We start from the raw sequence: 26,285 nt of genomic DNA, 5'->3' as shown, positions 1-26,285 counted from the left end.
CAGTAAGCACTACGCTGGCAAGTGGTAAATTGGTAAGTAATAATGACATTTTAATAGCAGTAGTCTAGTACCTAAGTTTAAGAAGTATAATATAAACCTGTTGAAAAATGACTAAGTATAATAAACGCCGGAGGATAGTTCTATTTATTATCCGTAATCTGTAATGTAAAATAAAAAGATTGGAATAACGACAAAACGACCAAAAACATAATGAGAAGCTTTTTATTTCTTTTATCGTCGCGTTGTTGTTGTGCCGGCATGGCAGTGCCGGTCGAGTCGTGCAACAAAACATTACGAACGCTCCCGAGGACACACGAGTTCACCCGAATGGAAAACGTATCTCGTTCCAAAACGTGATCGTGCTGTTTGATTTGAAAACAAAATCCACCCGCCTTGCCGGCTCACAAGTTGCGGGCGAGGCGAACCGAGTCGCGGGTTCAGTCGGTACACGAGCGTGATACGGAATGAACGTGTGGTGCGTTTTGCGCGGACGTTGACTTTGCGGTTTATATTTTTCTTGCGCTTACACAGCCAGAATTTGGAACCGCTCCGGAATATTATCGGCGAACAAAAAGTTTTATTTATTATATTATGATACCGTTCGCGTAAAGTTTTGACCGGCATTTGTGATTTTCCGTATAGACGCAAAAAGTGAGGAAGACTTTTCGAAACAAAGAACAGTTTTGTACATTTTCGCACTGTCTGCGAAACTGTGTTCAAAAATTTATTCGGCTGGCCCAATCGTGGAGCAAACAATAAAAAAACATTGCCCTCGGCCAACTAGTTCGGACTCAGTCTGTGGTCATCGAACGAAAAACAAAAACGCAACGATATTCTTGAATTATTTTCATTGCCCGTTTACAGACAGTTTACAAAAATTCTCGTCGAAATTATCGTGAACATTTTAATATTTGCAAATTGAAGTGGAATACTTGACCTAACCCGTGCTGAGTGAGTAATCAAGAAAGAAACGCAAATCAATTACCAAAATCTGGATCGGAATTAGTGCCCTTTGGTGAACAATGTCTACTGCTATAATGCCTCCGTCTGCGCTGTTCGAATATGGTGATCTGTTCTTGAAGGTAAGATTAACATTTTAACGTGCTATATTATGCTTAGTTAAAATTTTTAAATTGTACCCAAGGACGTTGTATTTCAACGTCCTTGATTGTACCTTCATTTTGTTACCTTCACTCTTCCTTCACTTACAAAACTTAGACGTGATTGCAGCGGTTTTAGAAGTTATAAGTACCTACATTTATGATATTTTACGTTAATTTGATTCGAACATGACTGTGTTCATTGTTAGGTACCTATTTTCCTAGGCTTCCCGCTATAAAAGGGTGGATAAAATATTATTATATGTAAATTATTGATGGTAAATTGCAAACATCTTAGCGTAGGTAAAGTCGTAGTTCGTTGCCTGTTCATTACCAACTCAAATATGTAATTCAGTAAAAATTTACCATCGTCTTTTTAACTTGTAACCACGGAGCAATACAAATATTATAATTTGTATTAGCTCCGTGATTTTAACCTAAATAAAATGGCATCTGAAATCAGTAGGTATAAAATAATTCAAGTTGATACAATATGAAAACCTATGAAAATAAACTTTTTCAATAAGGTTGTCGCAACTCGCGAATATCTCGAACAAGCGTAAAATATTTAAGTACACAATATTATTTATTTTATACTTACTACCACTAGCAACACGTACTTAGGACGTAATCAATAATCATAAACTATTTTGTTATGCACGACTGTATAGTAAGTACATAGACAGCTGATATTATTTTTATATTTTATTAGAGATAAACTTGATATTCATCATTTAGTACTTACCTATTTAAAAGCTTAGCTGTCATTTTATCAAAATGTTCTGACAGTTCATTAGCTCTGGGCTCTGGCAAACTATGGAATAGCTTGTCTTTCATTCGTTAAACAAGCATCTCAAAATAGTAAATGAAAACAGTTAAAACGGAAAACCAAGAAAATATACTTAATATATAAATTATCGTATAGGTAGTCGGACTCGGAGACCGTGTCAAAGAAGTAAAGGAAATAAATAATCGGCCACGGGTCAAGTGTGAGTCGGACTCGCGCACGTAGGGTTCCGTACCATTTTAGAGCAAAATTAGGCCAAAAATTGTGTTTTTGTATGGGAGCCCCCCCTTACGTTTTTATTTAATTTTAATATTATTATTAAAATATGTCTTTAAAGTCTAAGGATTTTAAAAAAAGGCCAAAAAATCACGTTTGTCGTAGTATTTGTTGTTAGAGCGGCAACAGATATAATGTACATAATCTATAACTCTATAACAACCATCCAGCTATTACCGTTCGTGAGTTACAGTGAGACAGACAGACAGATAGTCGGACAGACAACGAAGTCTTAGTAATAGGGTCCCGTTTTTACCCCTTCGGGTATCCATACCCAATATAAAAATAAGTCACACAAATATACTAAAAAGTCACACAAAATATTTCTAAAAATTAAAGGACATCATCCACGCTCCATGCTAATCTGGTCCAGAGGCCCACACAGCTTAGTCGTAAAAATATATTATACACAATAATTACGGTTTAGTTAAAGTAATAATGATAAAGATGTGTATGCAGCAAAGTATAACTATTCAAGTCATAATAATTGATAAGACTTTTCTAATGTGCCAGACCAAGACAAGCACACTTCGTAAATACAATATATATTTATATATTTAATTTTTAAGCAGGTATAAATTCCATTAAACATACTTACCTTGCGTACTTATTGCGTGTATTTTGCGTAGATTGTGTTTTAACTCCTTAGTTGCCATCCCATCCTATTTTAGGTACATGATGTGAATTGATGTGGTTATGTACCTTGCAGTTCCTCTGGTCCATAGTTATAGTTCACGGAACAGTTTGCATGTTGCAATGGCAGACTAGTTCGGTGCGGTAGTGCCTATCCGCATGTGAACTGGTTTATGAAAAGTAAAAGTAAGCCCATGGTAATTGCTAACTAGTGGTTGAGGAAATCCTATGTCAGAACCAAGGTGTTTTGATACTCGGTCCATGTGAGGAAAAGTGGATTGAGTTTTATAAATGAGTTGCGAAAACAGAAATTTGTGTCTCGGTATTTTAAGTAAACGAATTAACTAAAAATGACTACTAAAACTTGTGAAAATAAACTTTTCTTTACTTAATTTTATAAAATTATCTACATTTTAATGATAATAAACCTAATTTTTAACATACTTTTTAGTTTTATACAGGTAACGGGGTATGAATTATTTTTTCTTACAGTTTTTAAACCCACTTATCTTAAGTAAATTTAAACGAATCTCAGCGATGTTAAAACTCCACAACAAGTCCTTTTTAAATCTCAGCAGGGGTGAAAAACAGACTTGTAAGTGGAGTGACTGGTGTGGAGGGTTGGCGTCATGCGAAACACAACCTTACCTCATCGCAGTAAAGTTCGTATTCGCCCGAAGGCTTTTAATTTGATCGTCGATCAAGCGGCAATCCAAAACCGGTACTATTAACTAAATCATTCGGCTTGAAATCGCTCGCCCCGCAATACGCTACCTGCTCACAGTTTTTGTGGTTTCTTTATGTTGCGTATAACCACTTGTTGCTTGAACTGCTCTGCTTTTATATTCGGTAAATACGAGGGTTGCCGGGGGTTGTACATAGATCTTTTAGATAATACATAGGCAGATTGCGTAGTATTTGTGTCTCGATTTGTATAGGGTGTAGAGTTTACTTTGAGGTACTGGTTTAGTATACTCTACACAAAGTTAAACTGGTTCAGATCTCTTGTTTATAACAAGAGGGAAATGTTTTACAACAGATATTACCAGATAAGCCTGTTGTATTTTATAAATTTGCAGTTGTGTAATACATATTTCAAGCAAACGTCTAGCCATTTGTGGGGCTTGGGATTTAGTGGCATGCTTAGAGTTGCTTATACAGCCTTAACATTGTACGGCTTAAAGTTAAATAACATGCAGGGGAATAGCTGAGTAATATTTTTTTAAAGGAGAATGGCAAACATGGCAAAATTCTAAAATGCTAAATTACTTTTAAGTAAATAAGTAACAAAACAACTCTTCACCAATCACCAACGGTTGTCGTATCTCCTAACTCGATCACAGTGATTCGCAGTGGGAATTTTGGAAAGGTGCATGGTGGTTTATTGTTGGGCGGGCAAAAAATTTAACCGTTGAGATTGTACACCTACAACCGTCTACCTGCTGCCCCATTTACGAATACAAACGAGTATTTTTTTCATGTAAAGCCTTTTGTCCCCGAACCTTTGTTGAACAGGTACATTGTCCTCCCCGAATCTGTAGGTATTGTCATTTTGGGGAGGATATTTTTCATATTTCACAGAATATTTACTTTTAAATGTTTATTATTTAAAACAATTGTTTTTATTGCTAAGAGGAAAATACATTTAAGGTTTCGTTTCATAAGAAATCATAAAGTTTAAACTTTAAACACATAATTTTATTTCTAAATTATTTGAATACGTTGTAATAGAACCACATATTTTAATTACGTCAATTAAAGTGCTTATGCGATCAAATTTTAAAAATTTACCTGGTACTACAAGTGGGTGTTGAATTTTAATAGCAACTCGAAAGAAAACGACTAAAGAGTAAAGTTACATTCAATGATTTCTGTATTAAGCAACTGAAAACTTTCACTTGGAAAATTAGTAGGGTTTACATTATCTAATAACAATATTATGTACCCAACAGTCCATACACCAAGAATGGCCCAAGACCTTTTTATTATATTGGTCCAAAATTCTATGCAGTATAAACAATCTCCTTTGGTAGTAATTGATTATGTTTCAAACATTTTTGAAAAGCAGTCAATTTATTTAATATTATTATTGGTTAACGTTTATACGTACATCAATCAAAATTTGCCAATTTATGACATAGGTCGACCTATGCCGCCGCTGCTTTGTAGTGAGTAGTGACTAGTGGCGCACAGCAAAATGAAACCTATGCCTGTAGTTATGTCTATTGTGCCTACAACCTACAGCCTACGTAATATCATGGAGTGGCATTTTATTAGATTTTTTGTCGTTTGCAGTCGCTTGCCGCGTATCGGAACAGTACTTACCAACATGTCAGCTGTTGTAGAAGTGAAGATACACCAAGTTTATTTTATTGTGTAATGAATTGTACTGCACTTAGATTTTATTGCCACGTGAATGTAACACGTGTGTTGATAGCGGCGTTTATAATTATTAATCTCGTGAGCCCACTTCTATAATATGTAACCATCCTTATGTAGAGTACCTACCATGCAGCAAATCCTAATGAGCAATGACGTAATATGAAGCAAAGCCGAGTGCACTGGCAAGATTTTAAAAATTTCGCCCCAAAAGCGGGTTAAGTATTATGTTTTTACCACACTGGTCTTGACTCTTGACAGTCGTCATGGAAATTTTGCGCACGTCCTGAAAATATATAAACTATATTTTTGTGAAGTTCTAATTTTTATTAGAAGTTTAACTTTTTAACCAATCTTTAGAGTTTTTCTCGTGAACTGTAGTCAATCTGTCGTTCCAATATCATAACTTCAATAGATTTCAATGTCTACGTTATCAGTTGGAACTTGGACAGTTCTATTGTAGGCAAAACTACACGAATCGGCACCATCGGTAACTTTCCACCATTTTCGCAATCTAAACTCGAATGGTTTCTCAAATAGCCGGTTCTGGCCTCAGTTTCTCAATAGTTGCAGTAACTTGAGTGCAAAGCTAATAATACGCGGTGGTCGTGGGATCAGAGTCAATCGTCAGACTTGTAGGCTGACTGTTCCTAACTAAATAACAATTGAACCTGGGTCAGCAAGAGCCCTCGAGGCTCGATAGCTGTGTATCTTGTAGTAAATTGATCGTATGTTTAATCATCCATACTAATATTTAAATGCGAAAGTCTGTCTGTCTCATCTCCTCACGCTTAAACCGAAAAGATGTACTTATGATAATTTATATCCTGGAAAAATTGACGGTTTCCGCACTACAAACGAATGTAGGCGTAAGTCGTAACGAAGTTGCGGGCAACGTTTCAATTATATTAAATCACTACATAATAATATACTGTATATGGTTATATAGACTTTAAACGAGCAATTCAATTCAAAATGTCATTTTATTCGTGTTTTATCGAATACCGAGCAAAGCTCGGTCAAATAGCTAGTTACATATTATTAAAACAAAGTCGTTTTTTTCCCTCATGCCCCTTTGTTCCCTTTAATATTTAAAACTACGCAACGGATTTTGATGCGGTTTTCTGGTAGATAGAGTGATTCAAGAGGAAGGTTTAAAAGTATAATAACATTCATTAAATAGTTGAGAAATACTGTTATTGTTGGGATTTCTAATGTGATGTCGTAAATAATTTCTTTTTTTTCCGCTTACATTGCAAACGCAGGCTGAACCCTACGAGATTTATCAAAATAATGTACTTACTAAGTATTGTACATTGAAAAGGTCTATAACAGAAAACTCCGCGATGGTATAATATGTCTATCTCACAATAACATTTTTTTGTCATTTACTTTTAACTTCAAATACCTAATGGCAAATTTTCGAAGCGATTTTAACCAATACAACCTTGTTCAATTAAATACTTTAAATACATTATTGATTTAAAGCCTCTTAAATCTAATTCAACCTAACTTAATAAGATAATTTAATTGAAGTTAATTGCTGGACATACAATTAAAATTGTTTAACTTGTATGTAAATATGTTGACATCGTCGGTTGCGTTGTTAGTTACGAAATGTCAGAAACACTTACAACTGGTTGCGATGATGGACGCCGCGATTAACTGGCCAGAGATTAACTCGTCTCGTTAACTTTTAATTGTGCAATGAATCTTCCAAAGATGTGAGAATGCGGGAAACAGTGCTACTGACCTTTACCTAAGACAAGAGTAAAATTATGTTTTTGTAAAATTATGTAGTAAAGTATTAAAATTTGTAAAATTATATGTACATAAAATAATTATGTAAGTACTTATTAGTAAAATTATATTCCGTAATTTTCTATACTGTAAAAACTATGGTATGACCTTTCCGGGACTCTTTGTATACAAAAAAAAACATCTAAAACACTTCACATATTTTTATTAGTCAGATTTATCAGAAGAACCTAAACAAAACCAATGTACATGGCGCCATGTAAACCTGTATTTTAGCTAATAAAATGTGGAGTTAATTAGAAAATGACTAAATTTAAATGCAGATTTTAATTAAAATACTACGTCCTCGCGAGGAGGACACGATTGTATAATATGGTCAATACGAGTCAAGGCAAAAATATCGTTCCAAACAAAATAATAACGTTTAGGTTTTTGTATGTGGATTGCCTTGAGTGTTGCCCAATGCGAAGAGGTATTGAACACCCACTGCCCACTGGCAAGATGTCGCGACCTGTCTATTGCGAAAACCCGTTTTTATACTCATTTCATATTATATTGCCTACGCATACTATGTATAGTAGTTATAAAAACGTGGTCATGTTTCAATTTCAATATCTGCGAAGGATTTAATGCGATAACGCCAATGATATAATAATAAAAAACTCAAAGCAAATATATGTTACTACCGCGCGCGTTGTGAAGCTTCAAATACGACCCAATTGGGTCGTCTTTTATTTACTCTGTCTCTTTCATGTAAATGGCATTTCATATCTTTTGTTTCACTTATCAGTCAAATTTGTCAATGTTGTTCGGAAGAGATTTAAGCCGGAAAATAGTATGAACGTAACAGATCTGTATTAAGTAGAATATCATTGGATAACGCCAAATATTTAAAACATGGGCTTGTTTCACCACTTCCTGATAAAGTGTCGGATAGGCTATCCTATACTTATTTGACAGATTCTCCATACTCCTGTCAAGTTAAGTGGTGGATAGCCTATCCGGCACTTCTCAGGAAGTGTTGAAACATGCCCATAGGCTTTACGTTGCGCGTTGGTCCGTGATGAATAACAATGATTGCCATCTTGTTTGCGCAAGATACAGTTGACGTCGATCATAAATCGTGATCAATATTCGCTCGTAAAGCCTATCTACATATTCGTTTGTAGTCGCCTATATTAATTATTGTTTATCATAGGTCGAAGTAGACAGGCCGTATTAAACATACCATACAAAATTTCTGAGATCTTTATACATTACTAGCTGTCCCGGCAAATGTTGTTTTGCCATATATATTTTTTTGGTATGAAAAATAGATGTTGGCCGATTCTCAGACCTACTCAATAGGCTCACAAAATTTCATGAGAATCGGTCAAGCCGTTTCGGAGGAGTATGGCAACGAAAACTGTGACACGAGAATTTTATATATTAGATATTATAGGTGCTGCTAATGCTGCTATATACCATTTATTTTGATGGCATTGAGTCAACATTGAGTAATGAGTATATTATATAATATAGTAGAAATATTTTGACGCATTATGCTTTACAATTAAGTACATACCTAATGTTAGGTATCTTTTGTACGTAATGTTGTTATTAAATTTAAAATAAAAGAAGAAGAAGTTATTAAATTCAAATATAACTTAGTTTTTATTAGTATACTAGATGTCCCGCGCGGCTTCGCCCGCGTAAATTAGGAATTTTACGGAAACCGTACATTTTCCCATAAAAATAGCTCTTATGTCCCTACTCCCTTCACTTGGTCTACTCTATATCTGTGCCAAATATTGCCATAAAAATTGCTCCAGTAGTTCGTAATTTCTAATATTTCCCCCGTTTTTCCCACATTTTCCTGAGTTTCTTCGGTCGTATTAGTCTTAGCCTATAGTCTTAGTTCTTACTCGATAAATGAGCTATCTAACACTGAAATAAGTTTTTAAATCGGATCTGTAGTTCCTCCGATTCCGTTCAAGCAAACATACTCTTCAGGTTTATAATATTAGGTAGGTATAGATTTTTTTAAATTATCGCTTGACAAACTCGAGTCTCGATCTAAAAGACTATGAAAAGTACTTACCAATAACATGGTATAATATGGTAGTGATGATGATGACGATGTTGATGATGAATGTAATTTGCATAGAAGCATATGCTTTCCGTTCTTAAAACAACGCCGAAACTCCCAAACTTGTATCTATAAAGAATCAGGAGTTCTCTCAGCACCTTCCGAACCACGGTATACCAGGTATACCTCGGTTCAAAATCTTACTTGTTGGTAGCATATGCTTAGAATACTTCTCACGAAACCGAAGTCACCACATATTTCCCTATAATTTTTGAGGAGTTCCCTCGTTTACTTATGGATCCTTCATCAGATCACCACTTTTGTGAATATAATACCGAATTGGGATGATACCCTATATTTATGATGATACCCAAAAGAAAAATTTTGAAAATCGGTTAACAAACGACGGAGTAATCGTTGAACATAAGAAAACGAACATAACACCTCCCCCATTTTGAAAGTCGGTTAAAATTGTAGCCTATGTGTTATTATGATGTTTAAGCTATATTATTGTAAAGTTTCATTAAAATCCGTTCAGTAGTTTTTGCGTGAAAGAGTAACAAACATCCATACATCTACATATACATCCATGCATCTATACATCTGTGGGATAATGCGTGGCGACGCTAAAGGAAGATCTTCCGACCGAGCGAGGTGTTATGCTCGGTCAGGCCGAAGCCCACGTGATACATTTCAGCTGTCGTATATATACCGACGCGCTCAGAAAACTTCGATAGCGCGATGCAGGAATATTAGGCGATTTGTGGGTACCGCCACACATCCAAAATTTTTCTCACCTTTTAAACCTTCCCTAGACCTCCACGAATAATTCAAGACCAAGATAAGATAAATCCGTTCAGCCGTTCTCGAGTTTTAGCGAGACTAACGAACAGCAATTGATTTTTATATATATAGATATCCGAAAATAAAAACTGTGTACACGTATAAAATGTGTAAATTGTAATGTTTTATTATTCTTCTTTGCACTGTGTATAGGCACTGACTACTGACTTAGAAGAAAATATAATATAAATGTAATATTTTCCGTTTAAATATATCTATTATTAGGTATTTATTTTAAATACTTCCATATTTAGGAGTTAGGTATTATACATACCACCTACATAACAAAATTAGTAATTATTATATTATGTAAGATAATCAGACATGATTCAAGTAATTGAAGTTTTTTAGTTCAAGTCCAAAATTGCTGTTGAATTTATCTTATTCGTATTTTTTGTGAATTAATTAAGAATCAATTAGATATTACTTAAGTGTAGTCTGTAGATGTTATTATTAATGATCCCGATCGTTACGATCTCGTAATCGTCTATGGTTTTTAGGGTTCCGTAGCCAAATGGCAAAAAACGGAACCCGTATAGATTCGTCATGTCATGTCTGTCTGTCTGTCCGTCCGTATGTCACAGCCACTTTTCTCCGAAACTATCAGAGCTATACTATTGAAATTTGAAACTTGGTAAGTACTGTATGTAGTCTGTGAACCGCATTAAGATTTTGATACAAAAATGGAAAAATTATTAAAAATTTTAGGGAGTAGATACAGCTGAAACAAAAAAAAAATTGTCATCTATCCTATTGCGTGTGGGGTATCTATGGATAGGTCTTCAAAAATCATATTGAGGTTTCCAGTTTCTCACCTAAACAGTTTGCGAGAGAGACTCTTCCAAAGTGGTAAAATGTGTCTCCCCCCACTAACTTCTAAAGTAGAGGCATGCTAGGTATAAAAAAAATATATGATGTACATTACTATAAAAACTACCAACGAAAATTGCTTTTTTTAACGGGATCTAGCACGTCGTTTTTTTTATATAGGTACGTCATAAATGGTAAACCTTAATTTTCATATCATTAAATCAACTGAAATTTAAAAATAAATCAAAAACCTTTGAAATTCATAAAATAAACCTTATTGCTGCTGCGGAACCCTTCATGGGCGAGTCCAACTCGCACTTGGCCGGTTTTATTAACTTTATTCTTCAAGGCTAAAAACACAATTCACATGTTAGGACTTAGGCTTATACTTAAATAAATTGCTTTATGAAATTAAAATAACTTTAATTTTTGGTAGTATGGTATAATATTTTAAAGACTTTTAACTTCGTCGAATATTATGATTTACAGAGTATTTAGTCAAGATTAAAAAAAGAAAACTCAAGCGACATTCTCTTGGCGATAAGCCGATTTAAACTTGTACTGTATCAAAATTATTCACATCGCTTTGATTAGTAACTTCGCTGTCAAATTGACGAATCCATCTTGACTTAAGGGCCAGGATGTCGATAATGAACATTACTTAAACACCGCTCAGATTGAGCACGCGATCACGTGTCTTCTATCATTATCGCTAACGCAAAGCACGTTAGCATAAACGGACGTCAACTCGTATTGCCAGGTCGCGTTATTAATCTGCCAGATTTACTCCTCCGATGTGTCAATTCTAAACGGCAAACACGCTTTTATACTCGTTTAATTCTGGTTCTAATGGGCTGGCCTGGGGGGTACTTTATAATTCCATACAAAAACATGTATTTCTGTATGTCTTTAAAATCCTAACGGCTCTAATTTCCTTAATTTTTTTGAAAAATTCTCGAATTTTTTAAAACTGTCATCATTTTAAGTCTTCCAAGCTCGGTATTCGATAAAACACACGAATAAAATGACATTTTCTAAAAATGATTCCTAGCTAGATCGATTTATCGCCCCCCAAACCCCCTATATACATTATATACAAGAATTCTTCGTTTAAAAATATAAGATATACCTATAAGTATTATAATAAATGATTGTCATAGCTTTTCAATAAAGATATTTTACATTATGTATTACAATAGTTGTGTTCCCCAACCATTAGTTACAATTCATACTGATAAATCGTATCAGGGGTCTCGTTCGATTGTGAGCATAAACAAAGAGAAGTATCTTATCACCCACGATAGTGGGATGCGTTATTACTACTTATCATTTTTTAAATTAAATATAGTAAATGAAATCATCATCAGCTCTAGATTTAAAACTCTTATTTCTCTTCACAAAACTACTAGTATTAGTAATTCATAAAATATTATTTAACATCTTCAACATTCTTGATAGAACTACCAAATTCATAAACGCTATACCTAAAAGGCTCTTTTAAAAGCAACTTAACGACCGCTCGTTTAATGATTACTTAAGAAGTAATTTAGTGAAGGTTTTGACATTAAGTTCATACATTTTCTGTCGAAGTCTTCATAAAATATCTACTTTAGTGAACACTAAATGTCTCTCAGTAAATTCACTGCTGTTATTTTGCTAAGCCTGTGTTATTCTGTCATCTACTCATCTGTGATTCCGACCCCTTACTTTAAGAACAGTGAGCGTAAAATCCTTGTAATTATGAAGTAATCGTCATCAGTCATCACCTGTCTGTTAGCAATACGATAGTAATCTATACTAATATTATAAAGCGTAAGAGTTTGTTTGTTTGTTTGAACGCGCTAATCTCAGGAACACTGAAATAATTTTTCAAATCGGACCAGTAGTTCCTGAGATTAGCGCGTTCAAATAAGCCATTTCAAATCATTTCTCCCGTTTTTTCCACACTTTCCTCTATTTCTTCGCTCCTATTAGTCTTAGCGCGATAAAATATAGCCTTCCTCAATAAATGGGCTATCTAACACTGAAATAATTTTTCAAATCGGACCAGTAGTTCCTGAGATTAGCGCGTTCAAGTTATTCCTTTCAAATAATTTTCCCCGTTTTTTCCACATTTTCCTTTCTTTCTTCGCTCTTATTAGTCTTAGCATGATAAAATATAGCCTTCCTCGATAAATGGGCTATCTAACACTGAAAGAATCATCAAAATCCGTTGCGTAGTTTTAAATATTAAAGGGAACAAAGGGACATGAGGGAAAAAAAGCGACTTTGTTTTATAGTATGAATAGATAATAGTAAATAGAATACATAGCTAAAGATTTTTTACGGAAAAATTGACAAAGTGTTTAGAATTTTGTCCCTAAACTCTGTCATTATATTATGTATCAATTCTTTAGTATTTCTTCGGTGTTAAGCTGTTGAAGATGATGACAAAGTCCCAGTGGTCTAGTTCTTCGTCGTTTCCAAGCACGTCCGTGTCGAATCACGAATGCCGTGATATGACAACGGTTACGACATACTCTATAATCTGTTGGCACATTATTACAACAAAAACTGTCTTGCCTACTACTTGCCTACCAATCTACTTTGTTAATCTATGATTATAAATAGGAGCATCGAAACTTTGTTGAAATATCTTGCCCTTTCATCATATTTGACTGTGACCAAGTTTTTGGATATACTATGCCGTATGTACCTTACGTAATATTATGTAGTAGCTAATAGATACTTAACCTACATAATATAAGTGGTAATTAGTTAAAGTTTGAAGTTAAACAAGATGTAGAGTTAGGTTAGATCTCTTCATATTTTAACTTTTTCAAGGCGCACCTCTAATTATTTGGGTGCTTTCACAAAAATAGGGCAACTTTTGTAGGTATTTTTCTTATTAAATTCCCTGTTAGTGTACATGATAGGTGATCAATTAATTGTGTCTTATCTAAAAGGGCCAGTCACTTTATGCCTTATTTTAGGAAAATTTAGAGTTTTGCTAATTTAGGCATCTAGGGACTGACAACTTTAAACCCTTAGCACCACATAGCCGATTTTATATTATTTTAGGACTACTGGGTCGAAACTTATTATAATATGATATATAAAGAGTGGAACTGTATCACCAAAGTATTTTTATATTATATTTTTCAACATTTGGGCCAGACCAAAGCTGTTTGAAATTTGACTGCTCTTGACTTGACTTTGACTGCTATTCTGCTAAAGGTGCTTATTGAGCTTGCAGTGCCCAGTTAGGCTTCTGGTAAGGATTCTTAATTGATTCCTGCCCATGGTGAGCACTATTTCTGACAGTTTCCTGTTGAAGCCAGGAATTAGTGCCTTGGAGTGTTCAAGGGGTTTCAAGTTTCAACCCATTGCTTTCTGCTTAGTTCGCAAACCCATTCCTCGAGCACTTGCTTTGTTGTACTAGGAGATATATTCCGCAGACCGGTTCTGGGTCATATTATCATGACTCTCGGCCCAAGCCTTCCAATACAAGCGATTACAAACGATGACCTTATGGTCTAAACGATTATTCGTCTATACTTGCCTATTATTAATTATCCACGTAAATTGTGTATGCTGCAGCTTTGCAATTATGGTGGTAATCATCGGCCAACGTGAAGAGGGGCCATTATAATGTTTTTCACCCGAATTCGGTGACATTGACATTGTCAAGTGTACGTGTGATTAAATTATTTTGAGCCGAAGGTGATTGAACCCGGACTTGTTTCTGCGCATACGTATCGGTTTTGCGTTTAGCTACAAGTTACAACTTATACATTGATTTTAAAATTCTTGTAAATTATTGGATTTATGTTTCTCTTTGTTGTCTTCTTGGGATCGGGATGAGCTATTCGAAGTTTTGATGTTATTTAAAGTTGTGAACATTGCGGACGCCTCTCTCTCGACAACGTTTTAACTTTAATTAAGGTGTTGATACTAATTGACATATTGCTAGCTTTATGAAGCAACTAGTTAGTAATCTGCGGCTCGGGCCGCCGGATTTCGTAAAGGAAAGCAAATCGCGCTGCCCGCGAGAGAATTTCAAGTATGAATGCAACAGTCCTTGCGAATAGTGTAACACGACCTGAATGTTCTAGTCGGTACTCGGTACGTAACTCTTAAGGCCTGCGCAGCGTCCATGTCGAAGGTTTGAGTGCAGTTTTGGCACACATTCGCCGTTGCGTCACGACTCACGGTGGTATCGGGCACAGCGGGCCGCGTAACACTTTTACCGCAGCGCCGTGCGCCGCTCCGCTCGCACCAGCTGTACTGTACATAATTGATAATTGCACGAACATAATGTATTAATATTTCGAGTTACGCAACGAAAACATTTGATACTCCGGTTAAAAAAACAAGGTTACTTCGTGACTGCTCCACTTTTGTAAATCATATAAAATTATCGCGATTAAACCGCTAATGTCCATTATCTTTCGCATTTATCGGCTCCACGTAACGATGTTTTTACGACTTTTATGGCCATATATTTTATACTAGCCAATTAAAAGAGGGCCAAGATCGTCGGAGTCGTTCTACTTTGACTTCATGGACACCCCATCGTCTCGAATTTCGTTTTTCGATGCGGCCACAGATAACGAGCTTCTACGGTTTTATTTATGTTGGAGCGTTTTGTGATTGCCGGAGGATAGATTTTAATGCAAATGAGATGAGCGCGGCTCCCGAAGTCGATTAATCAATCGAGTGGAAATTTCGCAATGGTCATCGATAGTATCGGTTTGAGTTACAACACTAGCGCTAGTGCAGGGAGTCTGGGACGCATCACAGCGGCGAGTATCGAGTGATGCCGTGAAACCGAAACATACTTTCTTTTCTGTTTCGTAATGGCGAGGAGATGTCGTGGCGCCGGCCGTTGGCGCCTTTTCATAACATCTCAATTATAAATTACCATATTCGCCAAGGGCTATCCGGAATTAAAGTTTCCTCCTCGACATCCGCGTTCGTTGATTGTGATTTTAACAATGGCATTATCTTACGAGATTCTATGGCGCTTCCTAGAAGAGGCAGACAAAGGTCCAAAGACAGAGCTTAAATTACTAGGCTCGGCAATGTGGGCTGGGTAAATATTCTTTCAAATGTCGATAATACGGATATTAAAGCCTTAAGCCCTGGCATTTCGTTGAAACTTAGCATAGGCTTATCAAAAACTACATAAGCTCACTGCATAAGCTGTAGTTTTTTAGTACTTACTTATTCTAGAAAAACTTAAAGTGGCATAAGATGATAAGTAAAACATTGATGCAGATATCCTTGAAATCTCGCTGCAAACTGCAATACAATTGTAACGATATTGTGAAAAGCGCGACAAACAAGTAGGAGTGTCCAACTGCAGGGATGTTGCAAAGCTATCGACATATCGCTAGTCGCGGCCCTACGTTCTATCGTAATACATTACACATTGTACATGATCCGCACGATTGCAGTTTGCATAAGCGTTGCACAAGTCGGTATTACGGCGATTATAATCGTGCGTCTTGGGCTTTCCCGCTTCTTTCACTATGGACGTGAGCGATTAAGCTGATTGAGAGCTCCTGCGAAGGATTACTCAATCATATTGTTTTTTTTCTGATGTGGTGCTTTCTGTATCTATCGTATTCCGTGTGTACTTATAGATGGTTAAAAAACAATATGCATAATATCTTTTGTCCCAACAGATGAGAAAATGTCTGAACATTTTATCATCTGTATATGAGACAAATGCGAAACTTTGGAGTTTGGACATTTAACCCATCTCAAAATCTGCCTTGAAATTATTAAGATTCGTCTAATAGGGATGCCAGCTGTTAAATAGTCGATGAGTATGATGAAAAAAATGTAGAGTGAGTTCACACATTTCAATAGCTGTGGTAAAGAAATTTGAATTTAACTCATATTTCAAATGATAAGGAAATCATTATTAATTCCTACAAACAATAATTCCGACATAGACATGTAACCTTTTACGTTTATCGCGAGGGTTTGTAAATGTACTAACGTCATTAAAATGCTAATATTGAGACCGTTTCATTAAAACAGGTTTTTCATTCATTAATTTATACTCTTTGTCATAGTATTTATGTAAATGGGGAGCCACCCCAATTCCACATTCGGTACAACGCAATTGGGCACCTGCGAGGCAACCTTATGTGTCACCTTTATTTATCGAATTTCAGCTTGATGGGCAATTTCAGAAAAACGTGTACAGGGTATAAAATTTCATTTTAATTTTTATGTCAATTTTTTCTTTTTTTCTATAATTATTTTCTATAATGTAATAGGAAATATAGTTTATTATACAAAAAAACAAAAAAGAACGCGGAATTTAAGGCATTTTCCTGATAATATCAAAAATGACCGTAGAAATAGTCACCCAACGGAGGTCACATAATGCTACCTGCTTGTTGTTTTAAATTGTTTAAAAATTAACCATCTTATTTAGCACTAATACATTTTTGGTATCAAATACTATACAAGTTTTGCAATGTGTAAACAATAACAATAATCAAAGAAAAGTGATTAATAACAGTAAAACTTGGTCACATACCTGAACAAAGAAATTGAAACACCTGCACTTCAACAACATTTCCGCGCTTTTCACTAGTTAGTTTGCCAGTAAAAACAAAAAGACGTACCTACCGATGAAGAACATACGTTGTTTTGCCAGATCGTGCCGAATAATTACTGTATTAGAAGAACTTTTGCAAAAACGAGCGGTCACAAGACGGAAACTTCCGGAAGACTAAAATTTTCGTTTTAAATTCAAATTAATTTTTAAAAGAAATTATATATAAAAATATATATTTGATACTTTCAGCTGATACATTTAACTTTTGAGATTTTAAATTATGTATAGAAATCACTTCCAATACTGGATATTTTTAAAAATCAATCATTATCTCATCTTAGTTGGGAAGGGGACAGGTATATTTGATGGTTTTCAATCCTTTAAAACCTTCGTAAGTTTTTTATTTAGTAAAGTAACAACAAGACGACAATTTATATATCTATTTAAACATATACTTTTTTCACTTAAATTAATATATTCTGTTAAAAGTTATTTATCTCAACAAAATAAATTAACAAAGTCGAGGGACAAGGCAAAATCAGGGGGTACACATTTTTTTGAAAATGCCCTGATACCTCTGCGACCCATTTATTTACTATTAATTATTAGTTGAAAGTATGTCATACTTTCAAGTTTCAACTAATAATTATTAAATAAATGGGTCGCAGTCCGCAGTTGTCTCAAGCTGAAATGAAACACTTCCTACTCGCTCATGTAATATTCATTCGTTTAATGGTTTAGTGTGTCATTTGAATGTTTTCAAGGAAATTCGGGTGGGCTTCTCGTTTCTTTGTTACCTTTTAAAACTACTTGTTTACTGTAGTAGTTGCTGAGTGTGTACATACTTACATAGCTCTGTGTTATTGTCTGAGCGACAATTAATCGGCCGCAGTTGCACTATCGCTTTGTTTGTTACAATGGGTGCTTAATACTCGCCAGTCGCCACTATCAGTAACAGACACGGCACGTCATTATTGTTTATTATTATGTTAACATACTTTGTGTTTACTTCTCGAAATAGATACCATGCACTCGACACTCTTTATTCCGCAGTTTCTAAAGACTTTGGATACATTTGACAAAAACAATGCTGATAAGCTCAGCTCTAATTATTTTACCGACATCCAAGAAAGAAGGAGGTTCTTTGTTCGGCTGTGTTTTATTTTTACTTGACGCTTACCAGTAGCTTTACTATGAGTTTAAAGCTATAGTATTTATCGATACTCGATACCGACTACGTAAATATTTAGTATGGCAAATTTTACAGCGCCTCTAGCGGTTACTTGCGAAACTAAATATTTACGTAGTCGCTATCGAGCTACTATAGCTGTAAACTCATGGTAGAGCTACTGTTCGGTTTGCGTTTTGAAAGGTAAGATTTAATCGTCTGCGCGTGCGCATCTATTACGTACAGGTGTAGCCGCCGCTCACGTCTGATGGCTCTCAGTGTGTCAACACGAAAGTGGCGCAGCCGGTAGGTCAGTGTCATTGCGTAACGTGCCCAATTCCGACTGGATTACCACTTCTTACACCTGACTTAGAAGTGGAATGGTCCGATGTTTTGATACGCCGTAGTTGGAGACGTGACTAATGTTGGCAGTGTTATGCTTATGCGGGATTTCCGCTATGCAGGTTGATAAGTCTCCATTACCTTTATAGGCAAAGTTGCCTTGCGGAAATACCATTAAAATTTGCGGCGCAGCAAAAGCAATGTCAATAAACTGCATTGATACAAAGTCTGCCAAGTGCCTATATGACGACGTTGCGTTGTCAGGCTTTGAAGGCGTTTGTGCCATGTTGTTAGACAGGCGGACAATCGAGACAATCAGGCGATGACTCGCACCAGTCGTACCCTCGCGTCCCATATAAATCGCTGGGAAGGGCTCATAGGTCAGGTTTTCTCCACCTGACGGAAGCGTGTAGGAAGACGGGCGTGGGCCGTCACCAGAGTTATTGAACCCGCCAAGGTCTCCATGACTTCCTCGTTGCGTTTTCCTCGTTTTTATTGTCACGACTTTAATCTGCCTGGACTAGTAATTAGGCATTTCGTTCTGTTAAGTCAATGTATAATGTTACATTTGAACCTTACTGCCTTAGTAATAAAATCGAATGGTATATCGCACATCAAACGAGCCCGCCTCGTGTGAATTAACGCGCCTACCAGAATACTAATTTTATACCGTTGAAGACATTAAAGGTATTATTACAAATACTTGATTAGTATTTAGTTTATTACAGCAAGAAACGTTATTTTAACTAAGTAATTTTAAAGTAAAACCTTTAACTCGAATCTTAGTGACGTAGTACTCGTAGCAGGACGTATAGCACATAAACATTGTTTTTGTATTCTGACGACATAACATACTTTTAATTCATATAAAATTACATTATGCATAATATACTCGCAGCAGGAGACTTTTCTTGGGCCAACGGTTTTAATTATAGCGTGGTCCGTGTTATTTTCGAATAAAGTAGACAAGCCCTTTGTTGGACCTATGTTACAACTTAAACATAATGAATTTGGGAAATAAAGTGAGTAAAATTTTATTGCGATGTTTATAAAACATTTATATTTTCTACAATACCAGAAATAAATATTTTATTACCATATTATACAGTACATTATCTTGGAAATATAAATCTAAGTATATAAATCTAAGTATTTAAAAATAAATAATGATACTTTGTACTCACATCATTCATTAATGTGTCTATTTAACCACAGAATAGATAATAGTAAGAATACCTATTACTATGTAATTCAATATCTTTTAAGCATACAAAAACTTTTGAACAATATTTTTTCTTGAAGCGTTACTTGATATAACATTGTAAGTATGTAGTTCATATCAAATATGCAAAACGTCTGTGATACTCTTTACTAACGTATTAATTTTAATCATGTTTTGATGTTTTTATATACATAAATTGTTATGTTATGTCTAGTTTACCATGTCAATTTACTTGCAACGATAATAATACAAGGTAATTACAATTTACAAGAGAATAATAATTTAAACAGAATTTAATATATTTTTCATAACAAAAGATTTTAAAATTTTTAAACTACAGTTTTTCGTTCTTGATTATCTTGATACGCAGAGAACGCCAAAAACCCTCCTTGATATGTAATAGATGGATTTAGATTTTAGGAACTGCCAACATCAAAGTTTCTTTTCGTTTCTTTGAGGAATATTTATTCTGTCTAGCTGAAAATAAACTCTTCAGATGCTCAATTCCGAATTAGTATAAAGTGAACAAAAGACAACAACTTAAATGTCAACAACTATGTCTACGCATGTCTATTTATAAATACTAGAGATCGCCCAATGGTCGAAATTCGACCATAATTTCAACGATATTAGGACTACTACCCATATTTTGTAAAAAATATTGACTTTATCATTTTTTTTCAACTCTTGTCTCTGGGACTTAGCTGATCTCAGACTGGCCGTGTAAGCATTGTCTAACGGCCGTTCCCATGATCTATCTCTGGTTTTGCCCTACTAGAGATAGGAATAGCTCACTATTGACATAAAATCATAAACTTATAATAAAATATATGTCTCTAATGTCTAATGTGAGCTATTGCTATCTCTAGTAGGGCAAAACCAGAGATAGATTAAATATTGGGAACGGCCGTAATAGTATCTTAAATTCAATAAAAAAACTATAATCCATTTTCAGTTTGTCAATTTGTTGTCAACAGACTTCAACCATAAATAAAAGAGTACAATTCGTATGTATAGGCTTGTCACTCAAAAATCTGTCATTTCTCCTATGTGTGTGTGTGTGTTGTAGTGTGTGTAATGTTTTATTTGTTAAAAAAATGTATGATAAAAGCATAATTTCAAAATAATATTAGTTCGATGCACTCCTTCACTATATTTAAAACTATATAACTGTGCAAAATTTCATGCACCTACGTTTCCCCATTTTTCGTAAAAAGGGTTACAAAATTTTTCGTTCGCGTATTTTATATATTATGATTGTTCAGTGTTTTGTTTTGTGTGGTTTAGTTCGAAGGTTTCCTTCCCACCAGATGATCATGATCTTGCTGATGATGATCAAAGGTGATCGCTCGGCCTGGATGTAAAAATAGCCGTAGCTCAATGCAGACAGTTAATGATCTAACGAGTTTGATTGATGCGGTTATCCAACGTGCAACGTCAGATTGGGAACGTTTAAAGTTACGTACGTATCACGTAACACGCAGCTTAGCAGGAACAATTGAGACGTACTCGTAACGTTATGGAAAGGGAATGTTAAAATTGGGGAGGGACAATCTAATGTTGTCCCATGTTCCATACTTGTGAGTTGACCCATACATTTAAATGATATATTAATCAACTAAAACGTAAAGTTTTAATACACTGACTGTGCAACGTCAGATTGGGAACGTTTAACGTTACGTACGTATCACGTAACACGCAGCTTAGCAGGAACAATTGAGACGTACTCGTAACGTTATGGAAAGGGAATGTTAAAATTGGGGAGGGACAATCTAATGTTGTTCCATGTTCCATACTTGTGAGTTGACCCATACATTTATATGATATATTAATTAACTAAAACGTAAAGTTTTAATACACTGACTTGACGAAATCAAAAGTTGTAAAAAAATTGCCAACAATACCTAATCTCAGAGTTTATTTTACTTCAAATCATTTTCATATTGTTAACATTGTAGAGAACTCTAACAACGTATGTGAAGGCAATTACACTGAAGCCACATTTAATTTTATAAGGGCATTATCAAATCGCGGTGCATCATGATTCGTGCATGGTTGCGCACGAGCAGTTCAGCAACAAGGGAGCCGTAAAACTAATAAACCCATGTGACTTACCCGGGGTACGTGCTTCATATGTAATTATATGTTGACGACTATGGGTTTGCAACACAGACATAGATCAAGATAGATACCGCATGCGTATGTACTTCGCGTGCCATATCGCGTTCCCAAACGATGAGCAATGCTCGTCTTTCGAACGTCTGTTCTTTAGTCTGCGCTCTACCGTTATCGGAATCGGATGTCAATCGGATTGAAAAAATGCCTAATTGTGCCCGTACCAATAGAGCTGTAGAAATTCGAATAGAAACGTTGGCCTAGAATCTAGATAATGGACACGTTTCTTATCATCGGTACGTCACAGACCACAGTGGGTAGGAAAAAAGTGGCACGCTTGTTTTCATACAAATGGCCCCTCCATATTTTCCATTTTACATGCGGTATCTATCTTGAGCTATGTCTGTGGTTTGAAACCTTCGTGTAAGAAAAGTAGACGCAGAAGGTTTTTATCGCATTGTTTTGCGTGAAATTGCAACACTGTTGGGCTAATATTATTTTGTTCTTTTTTATTAGACCTTTAGTACTTAAAAGCTTATTCTATGGATGTGAGCTATAAAGTCAAAATATAATTAAGTATATAGCTATTTTACATAAATATTTTCAGTTCTTGTGCGAATTCAAAATTTTAAAGGCATTGCAGTGAGCATAATTTGTAATGCAAAGTTAATGCTACTTAAAATAATCATAACTTCAAGGCTTAGTTAATGTGCAATTAAAATAGTTTTCCTTTCTATGATGATACACCCTTGGCAACAAGTGGAGTCAGTACCGTGACAAAAGGGTGGTCTATGAGTTGTGAAGGCATGCTTCGATGATACTATGGAAAATTTTAACGGACTTCACCCAGTGTACTAATTATTATAATTAAATCATAGTATGTGGCTATACAACATCCAAATAATGAGTAAAGGTATGCAACTATGAATGCTGGTAAAAAATATGTTTTAGTAGTCTTTAATAGCTCTAGGTAGAGCAGTAGCCACCGAGATTTTTTAACCGACTTCCAAAAAGGAGGAGAAAGATGTTCGGCTGTGGATATAATTATTTTTTTAATACTATCACCGTCTTGAGGATGAAAAAAAACGCATGAGGCATGAACGCATGATATTATTACTCAAAGCCTTTGAGTAGTTTATGCTTCAAAACGATGAGTTATTTATTCACATATTATTTATTTATTTATTAAGTACTACCACATCATGTACTATCAGAGAAGTTGATTCCTATGCAAATCGGGGACCTGGGCCTCTATCATGAGCTCTTAAAGCCAGCCAGAATACTGACTGGCTCGCATTTTGGTACCATGACCTCTATTTTCCAGCCAGTCAGTGGTCACGTGACACAAAACTCACTTCTCCATTGTTAACTGAGTAATAATTTCGAATCATGACAACACTTCTGACATAAGCTCGCTTGCTTTTACGTCAAATACAGCAATTCAATAAACACCAACCAACGAGTAGCTTTTACTGAATAGTTTACATTTTAGTAATTTTATTTATTAATATTACATACTTTTTAGTCTTAAATTATATTGCTATTTAGTTGGTTAGTTACTTAATAAGTTATATTTTAGTCTGTAGCATATATTTTAGTGAAAATAATTCGTTAAAAACTTAACATTCGAAGTGTCAAAATTTTTGGAAAACGATTAAGTATTCTCAAGTTAATCACGAACTGATACATAAGTAAAGACGTAGAGACCTTAGTAATCCATTTAGTGTTAGTGAGGTTTCAGAATAATAACATAAGTGAGGTGTAGTATACCTATATGTCTAGTCAACAATAAGGTTTGCATTTGTGCGATGAGCTAAGACTGCATTGATTTAGTACACAAGAAACACATACAAGGTATAAGGAACACAAGTGTTGTGTATAATTACTGTAAAACAAGTATGAATTTTCACCAAAAACCTACAGGTACAATCTTATAGTTGCATTGTAGGTTTTTGTGTTATTTCACAAACTATTTCCTTGTAAACCTGAAGTATTTTGGTATATGCATGATAAACACTGCACCAAAGAGGTAAATAATTCAATATTACTTACTTTTAACAAGAATTTTCAGAACACAACCTTTTAACCTTTAGATGTATGTATAACATGCTCCGGATAAACATTGACACACCTAAACTACTAGAAAAGTTAAATAATTGATATGATATTATCAATCCCAATTAGAAACCCAATTAGCTAAATTCTCATATGAGCACTTTTTCATTTATAACTTCTTCTCTTGACGACAATATGGTATTATATGATGGGAATACTGTAAATCACTAAATTTTACTCAAAAACAAAAACCTACATTATAGTACTTTTCCAAAAAAGACTTACTTAATAAGAATTGCATAACAAACATATGGAACTTATTGTTCATAAAACATAATATTATCAGAGGAACATATATTATTATGTATTACCAAAAATACTTTTGTACTTACCTCAATAATAATAATAAGTATTAGTTTTATATTAAATTAAAACTTACTATGTACTTCTTAGGAACCTATCTTAGGAGCATTTCGTACAATCTTTTGATTGCAGTAGGTCTTTGTGTTATTTCACAAACTATTTCCTTGTAAACCATGCATGATAAACGCTGCACCAAAGAGGTAAATTCAAAGGTATTACTTTCTCAATAACAAGAATTTTGAGAACACAACCTTTGAAACTTTAGATTCAAGTATATTCACGAATAAATATTGACACACACACATACACCTAAACTACTAGAAAAGTTAAATCATTGATAATATAAAATCCAAATTAGCTAAATTCTCATATGCACTTTTTCATTTATAACTTCTCTTGACTACAATATGATATAATATACAATGGGAATAGTCACTAAAACTCAAAAATATAATCCTACATTACTTATAGTACTTTTTCCAAAAAGACAACAAAAATTGCATAACAAACATACTTATTGTTCATAAAACATAATATTTTCATTGGAACTTTTATTATTACCAAAAATTCTTTTGTACCTCAATAATAATAATATTAGTTTTATATTACTTATTACATTAAAATTTAAAATACATGAGGACTTTAGTAAGTCCTCATGTATTATACATTTTAAAAAGATGTGGTCGTTTTAGGGACCTATCAGACAGAGTGGTCACGCGTTGAAGCATTTGCGTTGGAGCAGTCAGTGTGTGACTGAGGAGCAATTCTAACACATTCAGAACTCCTCCTGTGTGAGTATATAGAGATACTCACACGGGAGGCATTCTACAACATAATACAACACAAAGAACACAAAACCCTTGACCGCTCTCTGTCTGAGATATCCCAGGCAATTTCCCATAGTTGCAACTTGCAATGCAGTTTCTAATTGTTATTGGTTTGCCAAATAAAAGTCTGAAATTATAATATTGTTTTTATCTTTCATCAAAAGTTGGTATTTGAACTCCTTTAATAATAATAAATTAATATTTACACAAGGGATATTTGATTCATCTTCTTTGATTTTAAGTGACAAGACCTTGTTTAAGATTTCCGCTGTATAAATATTTTTAGAAGTATAATATAAAAGAGATTTAACACTTGCCTATCTGATACTAGGTTGATAATAAGGTGTAAGACAAATGTAGTACCTATTGATGAAAGCTGTGTATGAATATGTATCTAAGGTAGGTATATTTAAGTGAGAAAATAAATGAAAAAACATTTAAAAACGAGTATTTATTAAATTTCTTTTAATTAAAGCTTTTGAGTGAATATATATTATCTTCCTAGGACTTCGTCATCATTACACTTGCTATTCTTTATTATAAAATGTAGTACTTATAGTATCTCAGTGTTAGCAATCATCCTTTATCCTGAAAAATATTTGGTTCAGCGTACACAGTACTAATAATGTAAAATGCCTTACAAGGCACAAAAAGGGGATTATTAAACTTATAAATTGCCTGTTTATGTTACAATAATACCTATTTGAAAGCTCAAAAAAACGTAGGTGTTCAAGAATGAGTTCAAGTTCAACAAACTATGTTCAACTCATGACATCAACTCTGTTGTAATGCATGTAATTGTAATCCACAAGTTTGATGCATTTCTAAGACTTTTTCATGGTAGATTATTTAGCGTAGGTATCAAGTAGGTATAGGATATAATAAACTTATCAATTTCTTGCCTAAAACATAATCTCTATACACATAATAACAATATCCAATTATCTTTTTTTTTTGTCTCCTTCTTCTTCTCTTTTTTA

At 34.5% G+C, this 26,285-nt stretch overlaps 1 protein-coding gene across 1 annotated transcript in view; it reads left to right on the top strand.

The window, feature by feature from the left end:
• Positions 1-391: 391 nt before the first annotated feature.
• The window catches only part of LOC121734685 (protein TIS11), a 49,063-nt gene continuing 23,169 nt past the window's right edge, over positions 392-26,285 (top strand). The window contains exon 1 of the mRNA XM_042125284.1: positions 392-1,082. Within this exon, the coding sequence (XP_041981218.1) occupies positions 1,023-1,082 (60 nt within the window). The 5' untranslated portion in view covers positions 392-1,022. The remainder of the gene's footprint in view (positions 1,083-26,285) is intronic.

This window comes from Aricia agestis, chromosome 16 (genome assembly GCF_905147365.1).
Source record: "Aricia agestis chromosome 16, ilAriAges1.1, whole genome shotgun sequence".
NCBI lineage: Eukaryota > Metazoa > Arthropoda > Insecta > Lepidoptera > Lycaenidae > Aricia > Aricia agestis.
Note: the sequence above shows the minus strand (reverse complement) of the source record. Positions and strands in the feature narration are given on the sequence as shown.